This window comes from Amblyraja radiata, chromosome 33, assembly GCF_010909765.2.
Source record: "Amblyraja radiata isolate CabotCenter1 chromosome 33, sAmbRad1.1.pri, whole genome shotgun sequence".
Taxonomy (NCBI): domain Eukaryota; kingdom Metazoa; phylum Chordata; class Chondrichthyes; order Rajiformes; family Rajidae; genus Amblyraja; species Amblyraja radiata.
In genome coordinates, this window is record NC_045988.1 from 29162470 (window position 1) to 29184902 (window position 22433).

At 44.7% G+C, this 22433-nt stretch overlaps 1 protein-coding gene across 6 annotated transcripts in view; it reads left to right on the top strand.

Annotated features, from left to right (window-relative positions):
• The window catches only part of arhgap32 (Rho GTPase activating protein 32), a 539690-nt gene that overhangs the window by 257100 nt on the left and 260157 nt on the right, over positions 1-22433 (top strand). For 5 of the 6 annotated variants that reach the window (XR_004416763.1, XM_033049880.1, XM_033049882.1 and 2 more), the window contains 2 exons: positions 2777-2861; positions 21162-21248. Coding sequence is in view for 5 of the 6 variants with exons in the window: in XM_033049880.1 (XP_032905771.1) it covers positions 2777-2861; positions 21162-21248 (172 nt within the window). In the remaining variant the exon portion in view is untranslated. Of the gene's footprint in view, positions 1-2776; positions 2862-20011; positions 20292-21161; positions 21249-22433 lie in introns of those variants that run through there. The other variant, XM_033049885.1, reaches the window with a different exon arrangement.

Here is a 22433-nt window from a genome sequence, read left to right on the forward strand (position 1 = left end):
ATGGTGTCAGGTTTGAATAATGTCACCAGGTACATGGAATTTATTCCAATTATCAATAAAAATTAGAATATGTAAAACAATGTGGCTTTGATGTGATCAATTTTTGCAGTAAGAAACTAATTATACTTGTTATACAGGTAAGAGAAAAGTTTATTGAGTGAAAAATACAAGGTGTAAGGTTGTAAAAATGAAAGTCGGGTTTAAGAAGATGATATCAGATAGAGCATTTGCGTAATATAAAGCAAAAAGGAAAGAAAATGAGATTAGAAAGGACTAAAGAAGCCTTAAGATGTATTTGGCAAGTTGTATTAAAGGACATCTAAAGGCTTTTAAAAACAAGGGAGACAGTAGGACCACTCGAGGACAAAAGAAGGAATTTCTGCTTGGAATCATAGGATGTAGGTGATGTACTAAATTAGTATTTTGCATCTGATTTCACAAAGAAGGATATGGAGGACAGTGAGATCAGTGTGGGGAATTCCCAAATGCAAAGGCCTTTTGAGATCAAGAAGGTGGTGGTTTTGGGACTTAAAGAGCATGAAGGTGGATAAATCCTCAGGGCCTGATGTGATCTATCCCAGATTAATAAGAGAAGCAAAAGAAAATATTGAAAATATGAAAATGTTATGTTCTTTAATTAAACTAATTAATTTTAGATTGTTACCACTAAGTGTGGAGATTTTGAAGGAGGTTATTTGGCAGGGGTGCGGGAGAGGGTGGATAATGATTCCTTGGAAGCAAGTTAGGGTTCATAGTTATTTTCCCCATGGGCAGAGAGAGGCAGAGTTGTTATAGAAAATGAGCCCAGAGAATTGAAGCAAGGGGTGAATGAAAGACGGTGCTTATAAGTGAAGATAGGATCTTGGCCAAAAAATAATTTGTGGATTTCAGAAGTAATTGAGTACAAACTGAAGGTTGCAGACTTGGAATGGGCTGCAACCAAGGAGGAATTTGAAGTTAAAGGCACCAAATTGAAATTTGAAATTACATTGGATTAGCAGGGACAGAGGTGATGGGAGAGAAGAGAATTAGTGCAGGACAAGATATGGGTATAGAGAACGGATGATGAGTAGTGAGGAATGTTATCTCAAGTGGCAGTGCTGGTTCTGAAGATGGATAGGGTCTGTGGTTTGAGAGGGAACAGATTTATTAGATGGTTTCTGGCATGAGGAACACCATATTCAGAAAAATGTGAAGAATTTTGATTGGGGATAAGGAATGATATCCAAGGGATTATTTAAAGTTAAAAGCTTAGGAACCAGCATGTAGATAATATGGATAAATTGAACTGCGTGCAGATCAGCAATGAAGTTTGAGCAACTGAGCAGCCTCTTGCTTTTCTTATGCTTGTTGGTTCACAGTGGATGAGAAACATGTATGAGAGTAATGTTAGGGGAATTAGGTGTGAGAGGTGGAGAAGCATTTTTTAAATGAGGCTGTAATAAGTAACTATTCTAATTTAATTTACTGCCAAAAGCATGCACGTAATGATAAGTACAACAATAAATGCAGTGATGGAAAGCAGCAGAACGGTGCAAAGATTGTAGCAGGGCTCTCAATTAACTTTTTTTCTCTGATGGCAGACGGGCAACCTCGGCAGTTTTTTAGGTTGCCAAATGACAGTTTAGGTGGTCATTTAAGACGGCTGGCATGACGTGTGCGATAATGTGCTCGGACGAAGTGCGTAGTTACCAGTCGGAATTATGGTCAATGAAGCATTCACATATTATTTCTGTTTCAAATAAAGTCACAAACTAAACATATTCATCAATCAAGACATGATATTCATCCACAATGACATGCAGCAAAATTATAATACAGTATCTCAACTCTTTTTACACATTGCAAGGAATGCAATTTATATTATTTCTTTCCACTTCCAAACAAAAATCTGGTTGGATTATTCAGCGTATGATCAACCTCGGTGAGACAAAGTAAAGGCTTGGCGATCGCTTCGCACAACACCTCCACTCAGTTCACAATAACCAACCTGATCTCCCGGTGGCTCAGCACTTCAACTCTCCCATTCTGAATCCGACTTTTCTGTCCTGGGCCTCCTCCATGGCCAGAGTAAGGCCCACCGTAAATTGGAGGAACCGCACCTCATATTTCTCTTGGGTAGTTTTCAGCCCAGCAGTATGAACATTGGCTTCTCCAATTTCAGATCGTCCTTGCTTTCTCCCTCCTTCCCCTTCCATTCCCAGCTCTCCCACAGCCTACTGTCTCCGCCTCCACCTCCCTTTCCCACACTGACCTTTCTGTCCTGGGCTTCCTCCATTGCCAGAGTGAGGTCCAGCGCAAATTGGAGGAACAGCACCTCATATTTCGCCTGGGCAGCTTACAGCCCAGCGGTATGAATATTGACTTCTCTAACTTCAAGTAACCCTTGCTTTCCGTCTCTCTCTATCCCTCCCCATTCCTGGTTCTCTGACCGGTCTGATTATCCCCCTGATTAAATTTTATCTCTATGTTTTATTGTCACCTTCTAACTAGCAATGATCTATTCTACATTTTCTCTGACCCTCATCTCCTTTCATGTTTCAATTTAAACTGAATTCAAACCTTTAATCGGCCTACTGTTCTGCTCATTTATTTTTTTCCCTTTATTTTGTACAACTCTACAATTCTATTCAGGATGGCACAGTAGGGGAATATCCAAAGCTACTATTGAGTTGAGCCAGTTCCAAAGAAGCAGCAATGTGTTTCCATGGATGATAAAGATGCTAACAGCACGTTCTTTCCTGGTGAGTATTAATGGTGTTCTCTTCTCTTGCAGGCTGGCATTCGCGAAAGGGCACTTTCCCAAGCTTGCCGAATGTGCCCATTTCCACTACGAGAATGTGGACTTTGGCAGCATACAAGTGAGTGACACTTTATAGATACCACATTGTGGACATTGTACCTTGCTGTACTCTGGCACCAATAATTTAAAAGATTATGAAATAACTCAGTATTGATTTATATCTCTGCAGCAATATAATCTAATGTAGTCAATTTGTCTTGTCAAAGCATCTTTCATTTGTGCATATTAATGAGCAAATAAAAGAGCAAATGCCCAAAGGTTTGGTAAAAAGGAAGCTTTAAAAGTAATTAAAAAAAGAGATTTACAAAAGGAATTCCTGAACTCGTGCTGTTTGTTGAAGGCAAGGTGGCCAGTGGTCACAATTCAATTTGGTGATGCATTTGAGACCAGAAATGGTGACATGGCAGAATTTCTAGGTGATGTTGCTGGATAAACAGGATTGGCAGAAATTAAAACACGAGCGGTATGATTTAGATGAGTTTATGGGACAGCAGAAGGAAGGCCAGGCCGGAGCTTGTTGGTACATTGCATTTACGTGTAACAAAGGCATGCATGAGCTGAGCAAGGTTGACATTACTCAGTAGTACAGAAGTGGAGATGGGCATATTTAGTGGCGAAACAAGGAACTGCAGATGCTGGTTTAAAAAAAAACGACACAAAATGCCGAGTAACTCAGTGGGTCAGGCAGCATCTCTAGAGGACATGGATAGTCATCGCTTTGGGTCAGGACTCTTTTTCAGACTGAGAAGTGGGGGAGGAACAAGGCCAGACAAGTGATGGGTGGACACAGGCGAGGGGGTTTGATTGGCAGATGGGTGGACAAAGGCCAGACATAATAAGGAGACAATAGGATCTAAAATAAGGAGCGAAGAAAGTGAAATATGAAGCCGGGGGGGAGGGGGGATGGGGGGGGGATAGGGGGGATAGGTGCACAACCTGGTGAGGTACATGGAAGAGAGGATGGAGAAGGTGTGGGCTTTTTGTTACCTAAAGTTGGAGGATTCATTATTCATACAGTTGGGTCGTAAACTATGTAAGTGGAATATGAGCTGCAATTCCTCTGGTATGCGTCAATATGGGAGTTAAAATGGTTAGCAACCAGGAGATCCAACAGGCCCAGATACACTGAGTGCTAATGTTTGGTAAAATAGTTGCCTAGTCTATGCTTTGTCTTGCTGGTAATTGAAGGATGATGATGCACATAAAACATAAGCAGGAGTAGACCATCAAGCGAGCTGGAATATCAAGCCCAATATCACCTCGTGCTGTCTGGAATACTGCAGGAAGGCACTTTCTAATCTCACCAAATGAGCCATGTCCTTAGAAAGATGTAAAGTCCAGAAGAGAGCCAGTCCAATAAATTACATGAAAAAAACTGGACTAATTCTGTCTTCACCCCTCAGATGATGTTAACGCGTCCACTGAATTTATTATAGAAGAATGCAAGAATATATTAAATGTTAATCTATTTTTCTATAATGGAAAATAAATATGTAACGTTTGCCCTCGGAAGAACAAGTCCTTTATGTTTATACATCTTTCCCTGCATCCATCTAAATCCTTCTAATGAGGATTTTATTTATCTGTCCTATATTCTGCACATTTAGTGGCCATCCAAGATCAATGACCAGGTCATTAATATGGGGGAATGAAAAAGATTAGCAAATCTAAGACCAATCTCTTATTGGAAGTGTGGTTAGTGTTTATTGTTGAGGTTGTGGTGGTATGTTGTGAACACTATTAGAAGGGAAGCGAAAATGTTGTAAGGAAGTAAATGTGGGATTGGGATTAATAAGAATGCTCTGAATGTTGCAAAATGGGATTAATGTCCTTGTGCATTTGATGGTCGACGCGGACACTGTAGGTTGAAAGCGGGTTGACTGCATTCTGGCTCATCCATTGCCATTGGGTGCACCGGCTGGCCAAAACTAAATTTCTTCTGCATATATTGATCCAGATGTTTCTATCTGCAAAATGTATGACATTGCTGGTTCATTCAGTGAATGTTGACAATCAGAAAAACTCTCAAGGCTGCATCTTGTCCACTTGGCTCCCAGGAAATAGTAAGGTCCTATTTCATGAAGTAACAACATTGACATTCCCCATGAGGAAAGCTTTCTGAAAGGCCAGGGTAATTTTGACAATATTCTCCATGATATATTTCAAAACATATACTTGTTCAGATTTTGGAGACATTACATTTTCTGACAAGATCATAAGATCGTTTTTCAACAGCATTTTAAAACTGCATTTGAGACATAGTTCCCTGGCTTGACCATAGTCACTATTAAATAAAACCCTGAGTTACTTCACGTAAAAGTAACAACGTCTGATGCAACTGGCATTTTGATCCTTTTTTTAAGGTCCGTGTTTGGTCCTGGCTATTTCTGCCTCTATAGCATTTGCTAGCTCCACACCCTTGTGAGTAATAGGAATGAAAGCATAGTGGTTAATGTTTTAGACTAGAATCAGCAGCCTGTCGGCAGCGTGTCGGTTTTTTTTCAATTGAGGGGGCGCTGCACTGCAGCAGCCTGTCGGCAGCGTGTCGGTTTTTATCCAACTTTTTTTATTTTTTTAGTATGTTTAAAAGTCTGTTTTTAATGTTTCTTTGTGTGTTATGTGTGGGGGGTGGTGTGGGGGGGTAAGGGGGAAACCGTTTCGGCCGCCTCCTCCATGGAGAGGCGACTTTTTCCAGGTCGCCTCCCCCGTGGCCTAACAGCAAGGATCGGCGCGGACTTTCCCGGAGACGCGCCCGGGGCTTCAGCGGCGGGCGCAGCGTGGACTCTCGGCGTGGAGCGGGTGAGCCCTCGCTGGAGGGGAGCGCTCCGTTACGCTGGCCCGCGGCAGCCGGCAGCCGGCAGCCTGAAGCCGCAGTCTGCAGAACTCCAGCTGGTGCGGCGTCTACAGCCCGGGATCCCTCGTGGAGGACCCGGGTGGAAGAAGAAGCTTTCACTGCCGGCCCGCGGCCATCTTCTACCGCGGGTGCGGCATGGACTTACCATCTCCCCTGGAGGGGAGCTTCGACCGCCGGCCCTGCAGACTGCGGTGCTTCCGGCTGCGGCACGGCAGGTACTTTAAAACTTTGACCGCCGGCCTGCGGCCTACACCAGCCTGAAGCCGCGGTCTCTGGTTGGGAAGAGCCGATCCTGGACTCACCTTGACTTTGACTTTGTCCCTTACCATCTGGACGCCCGCAGCAACGGCTGTGGAGGGTGGAGGTCCCGACCACGGGGGGAAATGGAGGAGGACTGGCCAAGCTCTGTGCCTTCCACCACAGTGATGAATGCTGTGGTGGATGTTTGTGTAAAATTTTTATTGTGGTTGTGTTCTTTATTACTGTACCGCTGCTGGCAACCCAAATTCCACCGACCTTGGTTGTGTGGCAATTAAATTATATCTATCTATCTATCTATCCTGGACTATTTTCACAACATAAAATGTTACATTTTTAGCCTTTCTCCATTCTAGTGATAGGTCATCGACCTGGAAGATTGACTTTATTTCTGTCTCCACAGATGCTGATTAACCAGAATATCTCCAGCATTCGCTGCTTTGCCTGTGCTGGATATCTCAGCATTTTTTGCCCATCCCAAATTTATTGCCCATCCCTAATTACTTTTAGGGAGTTGATGCTTTTCTCAAGTACTGCTTGACCTGTGGAGAAAATGCTCTTGCAGTCTGATTGGGGAGGGAGTTCAAGAAAATGCAGATGAAGTTATAGTGAGGGAACGGTAATATGTTACTCATCGGTATGATGGGTAACTCGGAGTTGATGGAGTTTCATACACCTACTGCTGTTAGAGTAGCTCGGGTGAATAACTGCTATGCGTCTTGTGGATGTGCACGCTGTGTACTGGTGGTGGAGGAATGGATGCATTGGGTGGTTGATGTGTTCTCAGTCCAGTTTTGGATGATGATGAACTTCTTGAAAGATATTAGAGCTGCAATCATTGGGGCAAAGGCAGAGTATTCTATCACATTCCTTCTTGTATGGTACTGAGTCTCTGACTTGTTATGGAGTCATACAGCATGGTAACAAACCGGGAAGCCCAACTTGTCCATGCTGACCAACATAGCCCATCTGATTGCATTTGGCCGGTTTCCCTCCAAACCTTTTCTATCCATGTGCCTGCCCAAGTGTCTTTTATTTGTTGTTATTTTACCTCCCTCAACTATCTCCTCGTTCATTTACCATACCACAGAGTGAAAACGTTGCTCCTCAGGTTCCTATTAAATCATTCCCTTCTCACCTTAAATATATGTTCTCAGGTTCTTGATTCCCCTGTCCTGGGTAAAAGACTGCATTCACCCTATCAATCCCCCACATGATTTTATACACCACTGTTTATTGTCCAACTTCACTTTGCGATGGCCATATTGCTTAACACTTATTAGACCAAATGTGAATGTTATCTAGGTCCTGCTGCATGTATAAATAGACTTTCATTTTGCAAAGGAATTTTGAGTGGTATCGACCATTGTGCGGTCATCTGCGAACATCTCTCTTCCTGACCTTGTGATGTTTGATCTCCGAAAGTTACAACTACCATCCTTTGTTTCAGATATGATTCTAACAACAGGAGTTCTTTCTCTTTTCCAGAATTTGCAGCTGGTTTCTCTGGAGTCATTGTGCTAGTCATGTTCGTAAGTTTTTGGAGCAGAATTAGGCCATTCAGCCCATCAAATCTATTCCTTCAATCCCATTCTTCTGCCTTCTTCCCATAATAGTGAAAGGTGGGTTGGCGGCGCGACCGACGTCGCAGCGTCCTCTGCAGTCCGTCTGTCTTTTTTTATTTTATTGTCCTGTTGAGTGTATAGTTTGTGGTGGGTTTTTGACTGTGTATGGGTGGGGGGGTGGGGGGGTGGGTGGGGGATACTTTTAGATCTCTTCCCTGTACGGGGACCCGACATTTTCCCTGTCGGGTCTCCGTTGCTGTTGGGGCCTAGCACCGTGGAGCGGCCTCGAACCGGAACGACAGCTCAAGTCACGGAGCCTGCGGAGCTGCGGAGCTGCGGACCTACCATCGTGGAGCTGGCCAGCTTCGGAGCGTGGAGAGCTGTGGTGGCGCGCTGCGGCGACCCAACTCCGGTGGATGGTGACACCGGGAGTTCGCGGGTCCCCGGTGGGAGACTGCTTTGCGGGGCACCGGCAACGGCGACTTCTCCCGCTCGAATTGCGGGGTTGAGAGTGACCTGGAGCGGGGCCTTACATCGCCCGGCGCGGCTTTAGATGGCCGCGGACTTGCTAGCGCCCGCCGGGGGCTCTGACATCGGGACCCGGAGCAGGGCCTTACATCGCCCGGCGCGGCTTTAAGTGGCCGTGGGACTTGCTAGCGCCCGCCGGGGGGCTTTGACTTTGACTTCGGGAGAGGTATGGAGAGCAGGGGAGAGACAAGACTTTGCCTTCCATCACAGTGAGGAGGAGATTCACTGTGATGCATGTTTGTGTAAATTGTGTTGGTGTGTGTCTTGGTTCTTTTCTTGTATGACTGCAGAAACCAAATTTCGTTTGAACTTCATGTGAGGTTCAAATGACAAATAAACGGTATTGTATTGTATTGTATAAGCCCGGACACCCATGCTAATCAAGAATCTGTCAATCACTGGCTAACATATATTCATTGACGGCCTCCATAGCTCTCTGTGGCAATGAATTCCACAGATTCACCATCCTCTGACTAAAGAAATTCCTTCTCATCTCCTCTCTAAAGGTACGTCCTTTTATTCTGAGGCTATGTCCTCTAGTCCTAGACTCTCCCACTAGTGAAAACATCCTCTCCAAATCCACTATCCAGGCCTTTCACTGTTCGGTAGCCGTTTCATTCTCTAGCAAACTCACAACATTGTGTTTCTTCTAATTTAGTGATGCCTGTCATTCAATAGACAATAGACAATAGGTGCAGGAGTAGGCCATTCGGCCCTTCGAGCCAGCACAGCCATTCAATGTGATCATGGCTGATCATCCCCAATCAGTACCCCGTTCCCGCCTTTTCCCCATATTCCCAGACTCCGCTATCTTTAAGGGCCCTATCCAGCTCTCTCTTGAAAGCATCCAGAGAACCTGCCTCCACCACCCTCTGAGGCAGAGAATTCCACAGACTCACAACTCTCTGTGAGAAAAAGTGTTTTCTTGTCTCCGTTCTAAATGGCTTACCTCTTATTCTTAAACTGTGGCCCCTGGTTCTGGACACCCCCAAATGGGAACATGTTTCCTGCCTCCAGCGTGTCTAAACCCTTAACAATCTTATATGTTTCAATAAGATACCCTCTCATCCTTCTAAACTCGAGTGTACAAGCCTAGCTGCTTCATTCTCTCAGTATATGACAGACCCACCATCCCGGGAATTAACCTTGTAAACCTACTGCCTCAATAACAAGAATGTCCTTCCTCAAATTAGGGGACCAAAACTGCATACAATACTCCAGGTGTGGTCTCACTAGGGCTCTGTATAACTGCAGAAGGACCTCTTTGCTCCTATACTCGACTCCTCTTGTTATAAAGGCCAACATGCCATTCGCTTTCTTCACTGCCTCCTGTACCTGCATGCTTACTTTCATAGACTGATGAACAAGGACCCCCATATCCCGCTGTACCTCCCCTTTTCCCATCTTGACGCCATTTAGATAGTAATCTGCCTTCCTGTTTTTGCTACCAAAGTGGATAACCTCACATTTCTGCACATTAAACGTCATCTGCCATGCATCCGCCCACTCCCCCAACCTGTCCTAGTCACCCTGCATTCTCATAGCATCCTCCTCACAGTTCACACTGCCACCCAGCTTTGTCATTCATTATCCTAGCTCCCATTGTTCAACTTTATTTGCTTGTTTCCCTGTTGCCTTCTGTCCCACATTGGCTATCAGAAGGTACACAAAAAAGCTGGAGAAACTCAGCGGGTGCAGCAGCATCTATGGAGCGAAGGAAATGGGCAACGTTTCGGGCTGAAACCCTTCTTCAGACTGATCGGGGGTGGGGGGGGGGCGGGGACAAGAAAGGAAAAAGAAGGAGGAGCCCGAAGGCTGGGGGATGGGAGGAGACAGCAGGGGGACTGAGGAAGGGGAGGAGACAGCAAGGACTAACAAAATTGGGAGAATTCGATGTTCATGCCCCCAGGATGCAGACTCCCCAAGCGGAATATGAGGTGCTGTTCCTCCAATTTCCGGTGTTGCTCGCTGTGGCCATGGAGTAGATCCAGGACAGAGAGGTCGGAGACGGAGTGGGAGGGGGAGTTGAAGTGCTGAGCCACCGGGAGATCAGCTTGGTTATTGCGGACCGAGCGGAGGTGTTCGGCGAAACGATCGCCCAACCTCCGCTTGATCTCACCAATATAGATCTGCTGACATCTAGAGCAGCAGATGCAATAGATGAGGTTGGAGGAGATGCAGGTAAACCTCTGTCGCACCTGGAACGACTGCTTGGGTCCTTGAACGGAGTCGAGGGGGGAGGTAAAGGGACAAGTGTTGCATCTCTTGCGGTTGCAAGGGAAAGTGCCCGGGGAGGGGGTGGTATGAGAGGGAAGGGAAGAATTGACAAGGGAGTTATGGAGGGAGTGGTCTTTGCGGAAGGCAGATATGGGGGGAGATGGGAAGATGTGGCGAGTGGTGGGGTCACGTTGGAGGTGGCGAAACTGACGGAGGATTACTTGTTGTATGTGACCAACGTGACCCCACCACTCGCCACATCTTCCCATCTCCCCCCATATCTACCTTCCGCAAAGACCGCTCCCTCCATAACTCCCTTGTCAATTCTTCCCTTCCCTCTCATACCACCCCCTCCCCGGGCACTTTCCCTTGCAACCGCAAGAGATGCAACACTTGCCCTTTACCTCCCCCCTCGACTCCGTTCAAGGACCCAAGCAATCGTTCCAGGTGCGACAGAGGTTTACCTGCATCTCCTCCAACCTCATCTATTGCATCCGCTGCTCTCGATGTCAGCAGATCTATATCGGTGAGACCAAGCGGAGGTTGGGCGATCGTTTCGCCGAACACCTCCGCTCAGTCCGCAATAACCAAGCTGATCTCCCGGTGGCTCAGCACTTCAACTCCCCCTCCCACTCCGTCTCCGACCTCTCTGTCCTGGGTCTCCTCCATGGCCACAGCGAGCAGCACCGGAAATTGGAGGAACAGCACCTCAGCACCGCATGGGGAGTCTGCATCCTGGGGGCATGAACATTAAATTCTCCCAATTGTGTTAGTCCTTGCTGTCTCCTCCCCTTCCTCAGTCCCCCTGCTGTCTCCTCCCATCCCCCAGCCTTCGGGCTCCTCCTCCTTTTTCCTTTCTTGTCCCCGCCTCCCCCACCCCCGATCAGTCTGAAGAAGGGTTTCGGCCCGAAACGTTGCCTATTTCCTTCGCTCCATAGATGCTGCTGCACCCGCTGAGTTTCTCCAGCTGTTTTGTGTACCTAAGGTTTATTTCATTCCTCACTGACTACAAGCATTAATTTCTGAGGAACTTTGCAATATGCTGAGTTGTGAATTTGCCCCAAAACATTTTGGGTGGTGAGTCTCATGACTCAACTGAGATGACGTTGATCTTATCTAACTTTTTCCAAGTGATACAGCTGCCCTCTGTTGGTCACCAGTGCCCGTATGTTTCCTGCACACTGAGTCCATTGCTTTCGTCTCCAGATGGCAGCATTTGCCTTCATTTACCTTTTTGTACCTTCTGACCTTGATCCATTTCTCATGCTTAATATTTGAAACACTAGCAGTATTTGAGAACATTTAAATGCTGCGCACTTTCTGACATGGAATTTACATTTATTTTGTAGGGTGAGGGTGTTGCCCTCGCGTGGAGAAGGTCATGGTCTTCAGCCATGCAATCCTTCTGTTGTTAGCTAAAGGTTTCCAGGATTTCGACCTAAATATTCCCCTGGAAGCAAACAATGTTTTTACCAATAGATTTCCAGTTGTTGCGTATCATGTTATTGGTAAACTAAGTATACCTGTTTAAGATTGTATCGTCTCTCGCTATGTATCAACAGTTTAGTTTAGTTTAGAGATACAACGCGGAAACAGGCTCTTCGGCCCACCAATCCATACCGACCAGCGATCCCCGAATATTAACACTATCCTACACACACCAGGGACAATTTACACTTCTACCAAGCCAATTCACCTACCAACCTGTATGTCTTTGGAGTGTGGGAGGAAACAAGATCTCAGAAAACCCACGCGGTCACGGTAAGAACGATAAACTCCTTACAGACAGCATCCGTAGTCTGGATCAAACCCGGGTCTTTGGTAAAGCAGCAATTCTACTGCTGCGACTCTGTGCCACTGATTTGAAAACTGATCTAAATTAACAGTACATGGTTATCAATAACGTGGGATGAAAATCTACTCATCACGACTCTATGTGAAATGGGAATCTGATGACAGAAGCCCTGCTCTCGGGCTATGGAATCACATCAGTACATCACAGATCGTACAGAAAGTAAAGAAAATGAGCCAAGAAAGTATGGAATGCTATAGTCAGTAAACAAACCTGCAGCTGTCTTTAGAATGAACCAAGTCCATCAGCACCTACCTGTAACATGCTTCGTTAACAACAAGACAAACTAAAGGCGTCAACATATCTGCACGCATCGTCCATGGGCTTCAGGTACTGCACAATGCTTTGTATTTCGAGATACGGCTTTTGCCTGATCATGACGTCTGGTTCAATTGGTTCTTCAGAGACTTAAGTAATAAAACCTAGGGTCCCAAGCAGTGATGAAGGAGTGCAGTGTATCCTGTGCCAGCGCTCAGAAGCAATGTTAAAGGCTCTGTGTATATTCTCAGACAGTGGACCGTAGGGGGTCTGAATTCAAATGCATTTGATGACAGGGGTTCTGAATTCACAGGACGTGGGGGAGAGGCTTGGTAAACTCATAGGCATCGAAGGAATTTAGAAGAAGTTCTGAATTCCAAGGCAGTGGGGGAGGGGAGCTGTATTAATTCATAGTAATGGAGAGTGTCTTTGTGAATTCATATGCCGTGTGGGGAGGGGCTTGTGAATTCAAAGGCAGTAGGGGAAAGACCATATCTGAGGGAGGATGTGCTGGCTCTGGAGAGGGTCCAGATGAGGTTTACAAGAATGATCCCAGGAATGAGTGGGTTAACATATGATGAGCGTTTGATGCCACTTGGCCTATAAACTCAATGGAGTTTAGAATGGGTGTGGGGATGTGGAGCTGATGTTTCCACCAGTGGGAGAGTCTAGGGCCAGAGGTCATAGCCTCAGAATTAAAGGATGTTCCTTTAGCAAGGAGATGAGGGGGAATTTCTTTAGCCAGAGGGTGATGAATCTGTGGAATTCTACGGGGGGGTCATTGTTTTTGTCAGTGCTCTTATTATTATTTTTTCACATATGTTGGACTTTTTTTTTGTTTATAGAGTACTATGTTTATATGTCTGTTGTATTACTTCAGAGTGACATTGTTCCGTTTCAGGGCATATGACAATGAAACACTCTTGAAGGAGCTCTGAATTCATTGGCAGTGAGGAAGGGGACTATTGAATTCCAAGGCAATATGGGCAAGATTAACTCTTTCTTTTGAAAACCTCATGCAGCATTGTCAAATTAACCTCTTCATGGTTGTTAACATTAATTCCTAGCACAGAGTTTTTTATTGGTAGGTAAAGACATATGGGAATGGATTCTTACAATATGTACATCATCTGTAAATAGAAAGCAGGGAGCATTCACTCTTGGATATGGTAATGAAAAGGGGCAAGACGGTCAGGAAACATCAATGCATCATAATATGATGTGCAGCACAATGATAAAATAACAGCCTTGATGGCAATTATACTAATGGATTGGAGAAAAGCTGATTTTGAGGGGCTGAGAATGGAAGTTGAGAATATATAATGGACAATGACTTAGGAGTGCATCTTGAAGTTAGGAAGGATGCCAAAAAACAATTAAGAACGCTAAGTAGAAGCATGAAATCACATTATCAAGGAACATAAAAAATTATCATAAACCTTACAGGCACATTAAGCTAAAAGGTTGGGATGGGAAGAGAGCCATGAAATAATAGAATGGAAATATCGCAGGGTGCAAAGCGGAGATAGCAGAAATATTCAATCATTATTTTATTTCACCATTAACCAGGAAGATGAAACAGTTGATATGATACTCTACAATGAGATTATTGATGAAACTGCAGAAATGGGTGGAAAAACGACATGGATCCAAGCAAGTGTGAGGTGTTGCATTTTGGGAGCTTGAATGTAAGGGGAAGGTGTATGATTGATGGCAAGATCCTTAACAGCATTGATGTGCAGGAGGAACTTGCAGTCCATGTACATAGTTCCCTGAAAGTGATAGCACATCGCACGTGAAGAAAGCTTATGGTTTTATTGCCTTCATTGGTTGGGGTTAGACCTAAATGCTAGCGTAACTCAGCGGGACAGGCAACATCTCTGAAGAGAAGGAATGGATGAAGTTTCAGGTCGAGACCCTTCTTCAGACTAGTCAGGGGAAAGGTAAACAAGAGATATAATCGGTGAAGTAGAGAGATATAGAACAAATGAATGAAAGATATGCAAAAACGTAACGATGATAAAGGAAACGGGTCATTGTTAGCTGTTTGCTGGGTGAGAACGGGAACCTGATCTGCATTGGATGGGGGTGGGATGGAGAGAGATGTAGTTCAGGGTTTACTTGAAGTTCGAGAAATCAATATTCATACCACTTGGTTGTAAGCTGCCCAAGCGAAATATGAGATGCTGTTCCTCCAATTTGCGATTAGCCTCACTCTGACAATGGAGGAGGCCTAGGACAGAAAGGTCAGTGGGAATAGCATTATCTAAGAGTCAAGAAATTATAATGCAGCTCTATAGATCTGGATTGTCTGCATTTGGAGTATTGTGTACAGTTCTGATCGCCCGATTACAGGAAGAATGTAGAGGCCTTGGAGAGAGGACAGAGTAAATTTACCAGAATGCTGTTTCAATTAGAGGGTACTAGACCAAGTCCGGATCCGTTGGGTCCCGTTCCCCTAACGCAATATTCCACCACTCACGCATAGCCCCCAACTGCGCAGGTGCGGCTGACATTCTTATAGTTTAAATGGCAATAACTTGTAAAATAGAAGATCAATGTGGCCGCATCTCACACTGCCTCTTTAGTCCCCTATTCCCCCCTCCATTATCCTCCCCTCCCCACCCTCTACCAACCCTCCTCTGCTTCCTCCCCACACCCCTCCCTCCCCTCCTCTATTACCACCCCATCCCTCTTCTTATCTCTATTCTCCTTCATTCCCCTTCATTGCCCAGCACTCCCTCCCCCACCTCTTCACCCTCCTTCTTCTTTCCCCTCTCCTCCTACCCTCCCCCGCTCCCTCCCTCACCTCTCCCTCCCTCTCTTTTCTCCTACCCTCAGTCACTCCCTCCCTCCATAACCCCTCTCCTCTCCCTACCCCTCTCCTCTCCCTCATTCCCCCCAGGCACCCTCCTCACCTCCCCAGGACTTCGATGTAAACCACCGCCGGCCCCGTTTGCTCCACCATGCCAGCGATGAAGTTGTAGTTGAGGTGGGGGCTGTCTGGGACGGGCCGAGCGGCCTGAAGCCGGGGGAGGGAGAGGCCGAGGCTGCGGTCTGGAGCCGCGCGAAGGGGAGGTAGAGGCCAAGACTATGGCCTAGTTCTTGCCCCGGGTCCCGCTCCTTTCCCTCCCCGCAGGCCCGGAGCAGCAGCCCCCGGACCCTGCACCGGATCGAACCTCGTTCTTTCTCTCTTTCTCTCTCTCTTTCCCCCTCTTTCCCCCACGTTCCCCCTCGTTCCCCCTTCCACCCCCTTCTCTCCCCTTTCCTCCCTTTCCCTCCCTTTCCCACCCTCTCTCTCCCTGAAGATGATGCTCAAACTCTCACGACCGCTTAGCCCAAGCATTCTTTGAAAACATCTTCTTGTTTTCCTAAGCAGGGTTCCAAATACGGTGCTGCATAATTTAGCTGACAGCACCATTTCAGCTCACAGTCTGTTTAACTTACATTACAGGTGGCCCGTGTACTGGCCTCTCAAGTATAATTGTGTGTCACGTAGTCTAATGCATCTTCTGTGAACTGAAGAGTGACATTCTGATGATTTGATCCAATCTAACTCCGTTGAGACTAGATTAAAGAATGTGTTGGTTCTCTAAAGCCTGTCGTTTTCAACAGATGTTCTATTAAAAGCCAATCGCCACGATGCCCCTGTGATTGCCCCGACTGAAATCTGCAGTAATGTGGAACCTCCAATCATGTTGCCATTGTAACTGTATGGTTGCAAGTTAGATCGATGCTTGTCCTTTAAACCTTATGCTGAGTTGGCTCTATGCTGTAGGAGCTTTTACACTGCTAATGCGTACAAAAACGGGAGGATGTACAACTTCCTTTCTCATTAAAGAGATATTCATATGGGAATTAAGAGAGGAAATAAGTACCAAATCTTCAGACATAGCTCTCTTTTCATTCAATGAAAGCTCTGTGTTCCCAGTTTGCATTTCTTGGTGATGGGGATTGGGCATTTTAGGGATGGGAAGAAACCTGATCATTTTCTACAAACAAAACACACAAACCTGGAGGAACTCAGAGGGTCAGGATGAAGAAGGATCTTGGCACAAAACCTCATCTGTCCATACCCCCCCCCCCCCCCCCCCCCCCACTGCCTGGCCCGCTGAGCTCCTCCAGCACTGTTTTGCTCAAGGTTCACAGTTTCTTGTGTCTGCATTTTCTACTTAATTAAGAAGTGTGATATGATTTGGCTGTATCTTACCTGGTTGTGTGTGGAATACTGCTTGGAGTGAGTGACCTTTCATACATCGTGCATATGGACTGCAACAGTTCATAACCATCATACTCATTCACAGGCTTGATCAGATCTGATACAGGTAGAGGTTAAGAACATTTAGTTTAGAGATACAGTGCGGAAACAGGCCCTTCAGCCCGCCGAGTCTGTATTGACCAGCGATCACCCTGTACTGTTGTACACACTAGGGACAATTTACAATATTTACCGAAGCCATTAACCTACGTCTCTGTACATCTTTGGAATGTGGGGGGAAACTGGAACACCCGGGGAAACCCCATGCGGTCACGGGGAGTACGTACAAGCTCCGTACAGGCAGTACCCATAGTCATCATTGAACCCGGGTCTCTGGCGCACTAAGGCAACAACTCCCCCGCTGCGCCTCTGTGTTATTTAATATTAGAGAGCTGTTCACTCCCTGTACAGTGCTGATTGTAATTCACTATCCCGTCCTCTATGCTTTGGGATTCCTAAAGTACCCCGAACTCTTGGACTTTTTGTCAGATTGTTAGTTTTTGGAAAGCCTGTAATCTGATTTTGCGGCTAGAACATGTAGGCAGAATTGTCCATCTGTCAATGCTTGCATGTGCATCTTTTTCCTTATCTAAAGATGAGCCATTAATAACACCAATCAAAGTTGCAGGTTTACACAGAAACGGAGTGGGCATTTTTTCAACCGAGTTTGAGGCTTGATGAGGTACCTACTGTGCCCTAGTAAATGCATAGTAGTGCAATTGAAAGTAGATATCTGAGAGGAATGTTGGCTATGATTAACCTTGGGATGCCTTGATTGGGGTGGCACTGACAGGGTATGAAAATATGTTATACAGCTGAAAACCTGTGGGTGTTATGCAATGATATTCTCTCTTTGGACATTTCTCCCTTCTCCCTAGCCCTGGAAGGATATATCATGCTGTTGCTTGCTTGCACTGACACTTGCTCTGACAGATGCCCTGTCCTTTAGCATAGATATGGGAATATTTGATCTGTAAATAGCTTAGATTTGGTGCCCAGCTCTCTCCACGTATTCCTGTGATCTGTTTGAAAGAGAGGGTGTCCACAGTGCATTCAAAGGTGATTTCCCCCCTAAAGAATACTTATAATGGATGACCATGAAGTCTGAAATCTCAGATGGTTTAAAGTCTACAGTTGTGAAGTCAGCGTGGATAAACCAGGCCTCTGTAAATAAAGTGCAGGCACATTGTGATTCATATGTTTAATTTATGTTAAATTTAAAAAAAAACTTTCCATAGAAACATAGAAAATAGGCGCAGGAGGAGGCCATAGGTCAGCCTGTCTTTTGAAACTGCATCCATTTTGGAGTAAAATCAGAAAATGCTGGAAAAATTCAGTAGCCCAGGCAGCACCTGTGGAAAGACAAATAGTTCATGTCTCGCAGGACGCCAAGAACTTCATTTGGCCAGGCAACACCATCAGGACAACAGGCCTTAATGGCCAGCTGCACTTAAAGCAACTTGGACTTTGAAAATGGTGCCAAAATCTGTTTAACTTACACCTCCTCCAGGTTTTCGTTCTCACATCGCTAACAGCTACCAAAGGCCTGTTTCCTTTATCATTGTTACTTTTTTGCATATCTTTCATTCATTTGTTCTGTATCTCTACATCATCGTCTATACCTCTCATTTCCCTTTCCTTCGACTTTCAGTCTGAAGAAGGGTCTCGACCCGAAACGTCACTCATTCCTTCTCCCCAGAGATGCTGCCTGTCCTGCTGAGTTACTCCATCATTTTGTGTCTATCTTCGACTCTTGCATGTTATCTCGGTCGACTATTTCTATGCACTTTGTGCTTAAATTTGGGATTGTGCTTATGTATAGTGATAATTTACTGAACTGTATGCAATAAAAAGAATTTCACTGTACCTTGGTACATGTGATAACAAAGAACGATTAGATAGATAGATAGATAGATAGACCCACAGACACATAGAGATAAATGCGTGCACGGGCACAGACAGCCACAGGCACACAGAAAAGATTCCAGTCTGAAGAAGGGTCTCGACCCGAAACGTAATCCATTCCTTCTCTCCAGAGATGCTGCCTGTCCTGCTGAGTTACTCCAGCTTTTTGTGTTAATGGTTTAAACCAGCATCTGCAGTTCCTTCTTACAGGCACACAGAAAAGATTCACTGATTTGTGTGCAGGGTTGTCTTGATCTGAAGTGGGGGATGGGTTATAATTATAATTATAAACCATTAAAGTTACAGTTATAATTAAACAATTTTAATTGTTAATAATATGTTAATGTTTCTGTTAGAATTCATGTTATAAATTTTAATTTACTGCACGATCCAATGAAAGGAAACGTTTGGTTAGTCTTATTGCAGCTAACTTCCCAAGTAGCTCTTCATCTCTCTGGATTACAGCTCGGAGGTCCTTATGGAGTATAATAGATGATGGCTTTGCTGCCTGAGTTGGAAGGAAGAAATAGCAGAATTTTAGCAGCAAAGTTGCAAACCTGATATGTACTTTCTAACCCCACGGGTGAAATGCATCACTGATGTTGAACTAGCCCAACGGCAATAACCCTTTGCAGGCCCCCCTTTCAAATTACTCATTGGGTTTCTGAGTTGGTGAATGTCTGGAGTTTCAGGCAATTCATTCACTGTGATTAGCACATCTTGTGCCATTTAGATTGTGGAGTAGTTCTATAGTTATTCTGAAAGGGTTAATAAGCTTCAATATGCTTGAAGCCTCATGTCTTGTGTCTGTGGTAGAATCACATGAAGACTGACACAGCTTAATTCAAACTGCCTTTCATTTTCTGCCCACGTTGTCTCAACTGGTTTTTATATTTCTGAAGTGTACTTCAGGGCAACCTTTAAAACTGGACTTTAAGCTTGGAGCCAGCTTATTATTTTGAAATGCTTGTTGGTCTTTGTTGAATTTCACTTTAAATAGAGAATTGCTGCGGTAGGTCAATGCCATGTGCAATTTGTACATGGAGGGGGAGGAGAAGGGGCAGTCAACTAGCATGAAATCCATTACCGGAAGCTGAAGACCAGCTTATATAAGCCCCGTGTATGGCTCAATTGAATTAATTCCTATTCCAGTAAAAGAAAATGAAGAAGAATGACAGAATAAAACTATCAGGACTCAGCAAACCTCTGCCTTTCTGGTTCAAAAGGAATTATGTTTTCTGACAAAATCTCAACATGAGTTTCCACACATAATCGATCTCAACAGTGCTGCATAGCTGCTCAGAACCCAAGCCTCGTTTTTATTTAACGAGCAAATGTCATGTTTTGGATAAAGATTCTTACGCGAACCGCTCATGTCCCCACTGAGTTCTTTGAGCAGTGAAATGTCTGGCAGGCAAATCATTGCTGCACGTACTCCTGTGTTGCTCTTGGCTGTTGCTGAGCTCCATGCTGTCGTTCCCCGTCCTGTGGGACTGTTGCTATTACAGAGCAGCTGCCTTAGCTAAGCAAATTGAGCATGAAACGGGCAGCGCAGAGCCGGGTTAACGGGGAGCTCAGCCGTGGGTTGTAAGTCATCTGGATGAACATCATGAAGGTTGCTCGATGCAGGCGATGGATTTTTACACTGATCTTTTGCCTTTCGTACTAGCATGTGGAGGATGAATCTTTTACTTGTTCTACTGTTCTACCTTTTAGTTTGTGCCTGGACATAACCCAGAGCTGCTAGACCTCTGCTGGTCTGTATATTGTGAGAAAGACATTGTTAGTAAAGGGTAAGTGCAAGGGTGCAGTGGGATTCTCCCTCTTGATAGGGAGCTGCTTGATGCATGTTGAGCTTTGATCATTCACAGCTTTATTTAGAGAACCTTTTGTTAACTAATTAATGTACATCGTCAGGACACTTGACATGATCCATGAGATTTTCCTCCTAACTAAAACCCCGTGTTTCACAATAGTCATCCAGCCATTATTGTAGTCCTTCACAGTTAACGCAAAGAGCATGTCCTTCTCTTCGCAAAACTCGTTGTAGGGTGAAAGTGAAAGCATGAATATATGATTTTTGTTAAGATTTGTAAATTCCAACTTTACTCTGGGTCCGAATTGTAAAAGCCAACAGAAGATTTGTGAGGGTAAATGACTCTGATGACATTTAACGGTGCTGTGTGGTTTTTATTTGGAGAGGCTGTGTGTGTGTGTTTAATCGGAAAACTAAAAAATAGCAGCACTTTAGATTGAACCTGTGTGAAGTTAGCTTTCTGAATTGCATTTCAAACGAATATTGAGTCTGGTTGAAATTAATGGACAGATGAAAGGCCTGATTAATCAGCTGTGTTATGACATCACCGATCATTCTAAGATGTTAACTCCCACCTCTACTGTACTCTCCCCTGCTTTAGTCACTACTTCTTTTCCCACCTCCATTCTGTCCTTTTTCCCCTGCCCCCCCCCCCCCCCCGCATCCTACTTTATTGATGCCCATCCACTTTCTCTAATGTACTTTCAGATGCAGAGCACTTTGGAGTCAGCAGTATCTGTTAGGCAGCCATGCATTATTTACTGAATTGTTTCTGTTGACCTAATTTTTCTTTATTTTTCTCTTCCTTCCAACCCATCTCCCCGTTCTAATTTTTGCCATTATATAGCTGGTGCTGACAGAGGAACAGAGTGATGTGAGCAGGAATGGTGCTGACACCAAAGACCTCGTGTTTCTGGTTCAGGTCTCTTGTCAGGTAAGGTTGCATTGACTGCTCAATATTGTTTTAACATTATTAATGTGTATCAATCTGTGTTAATGTGTCCTATGTAATATGATGGAGTACTTGTGAAGGAAGATGATTTAGAGTGACCCAAGGAACTGTAGATGCTGGTTTACTAAAATAGATGCAAAGCGCTGGAGTAACTCGGGAGATCAGGCAGCATCTCAGGGGAACATGGATAGGTGACTTTTCGGGACAGGAACCTTCTTCAGACTGATTGTGGTGGTGGGGGAGATGGAAAGCTGGAAGGGAAGTGGTGGCTGGACAAAGCCTGGCGAATGATGGTGGATACAGGCGCATCTGGTTTTAGGTTGGTAGCTGGTTGGAAAAAGGACAGATGAAAAGACAGGTGTGAAGTAAGGATAGAAGAGATGCAAACCATGAAGCCAGAGGAAGGAACATTGGTGGAAGGGGGGAAATGGGTGCGAATCCAGGTGGGTAACTCAATGTGAAAGTTAGAAAAGTATTTTAGTTTCTACTGAACAGTGTTAAATCTGTGGACTACACCATTGATCAGCTGGCTTCATGAAGTGATTGGTCCTGTGGAGAAATCAAGAGTTTTCTAATCACTGGCATTGAGGATATTTCATTTTGTATTTAGATTGTCTTCACCGACCTTGTTGGTGTTCCTTGTTGATGTCTGCACACTGACCTATATAAAGTACAGTCTTGTATTGATTAATAGTTGGACCACGCATGGTCTTCTGGTCTTATAAAAAGAATATAAAGACATCAGAAAAGAGGGCAAGAATGATTTACAAGGAAATATTAAAACTGAGAGGCAGGACTAATCAAGACCATAAGACATAGGAACTGAATTAGGCCATTCGGCCTATTGATCCTACCCCGCCATTCAATCATGGTTAATCTATATTTCCCTTTCAACTCCATTCTCCTACCTTCTTCTTGTAACCTTTAACGCCCTTACCAATCAAGAACCAATCAATCTGCACTTTTATAATATTTTTTAAATATCTTGGCCTCCACCACCACTGAAAACAAAGAGGGACCATTGGGACTCTAATGAGTACTTTGTAACTTTGTCGGGCCATATACTCTGCGTGCTTTGTGTATTGTATGCAAAAACAAAAAAATTCACTGTACCTCTGTACATGTGACAATAAAGTATTATTGAATCATTGAGAACTTTTTTCCCCG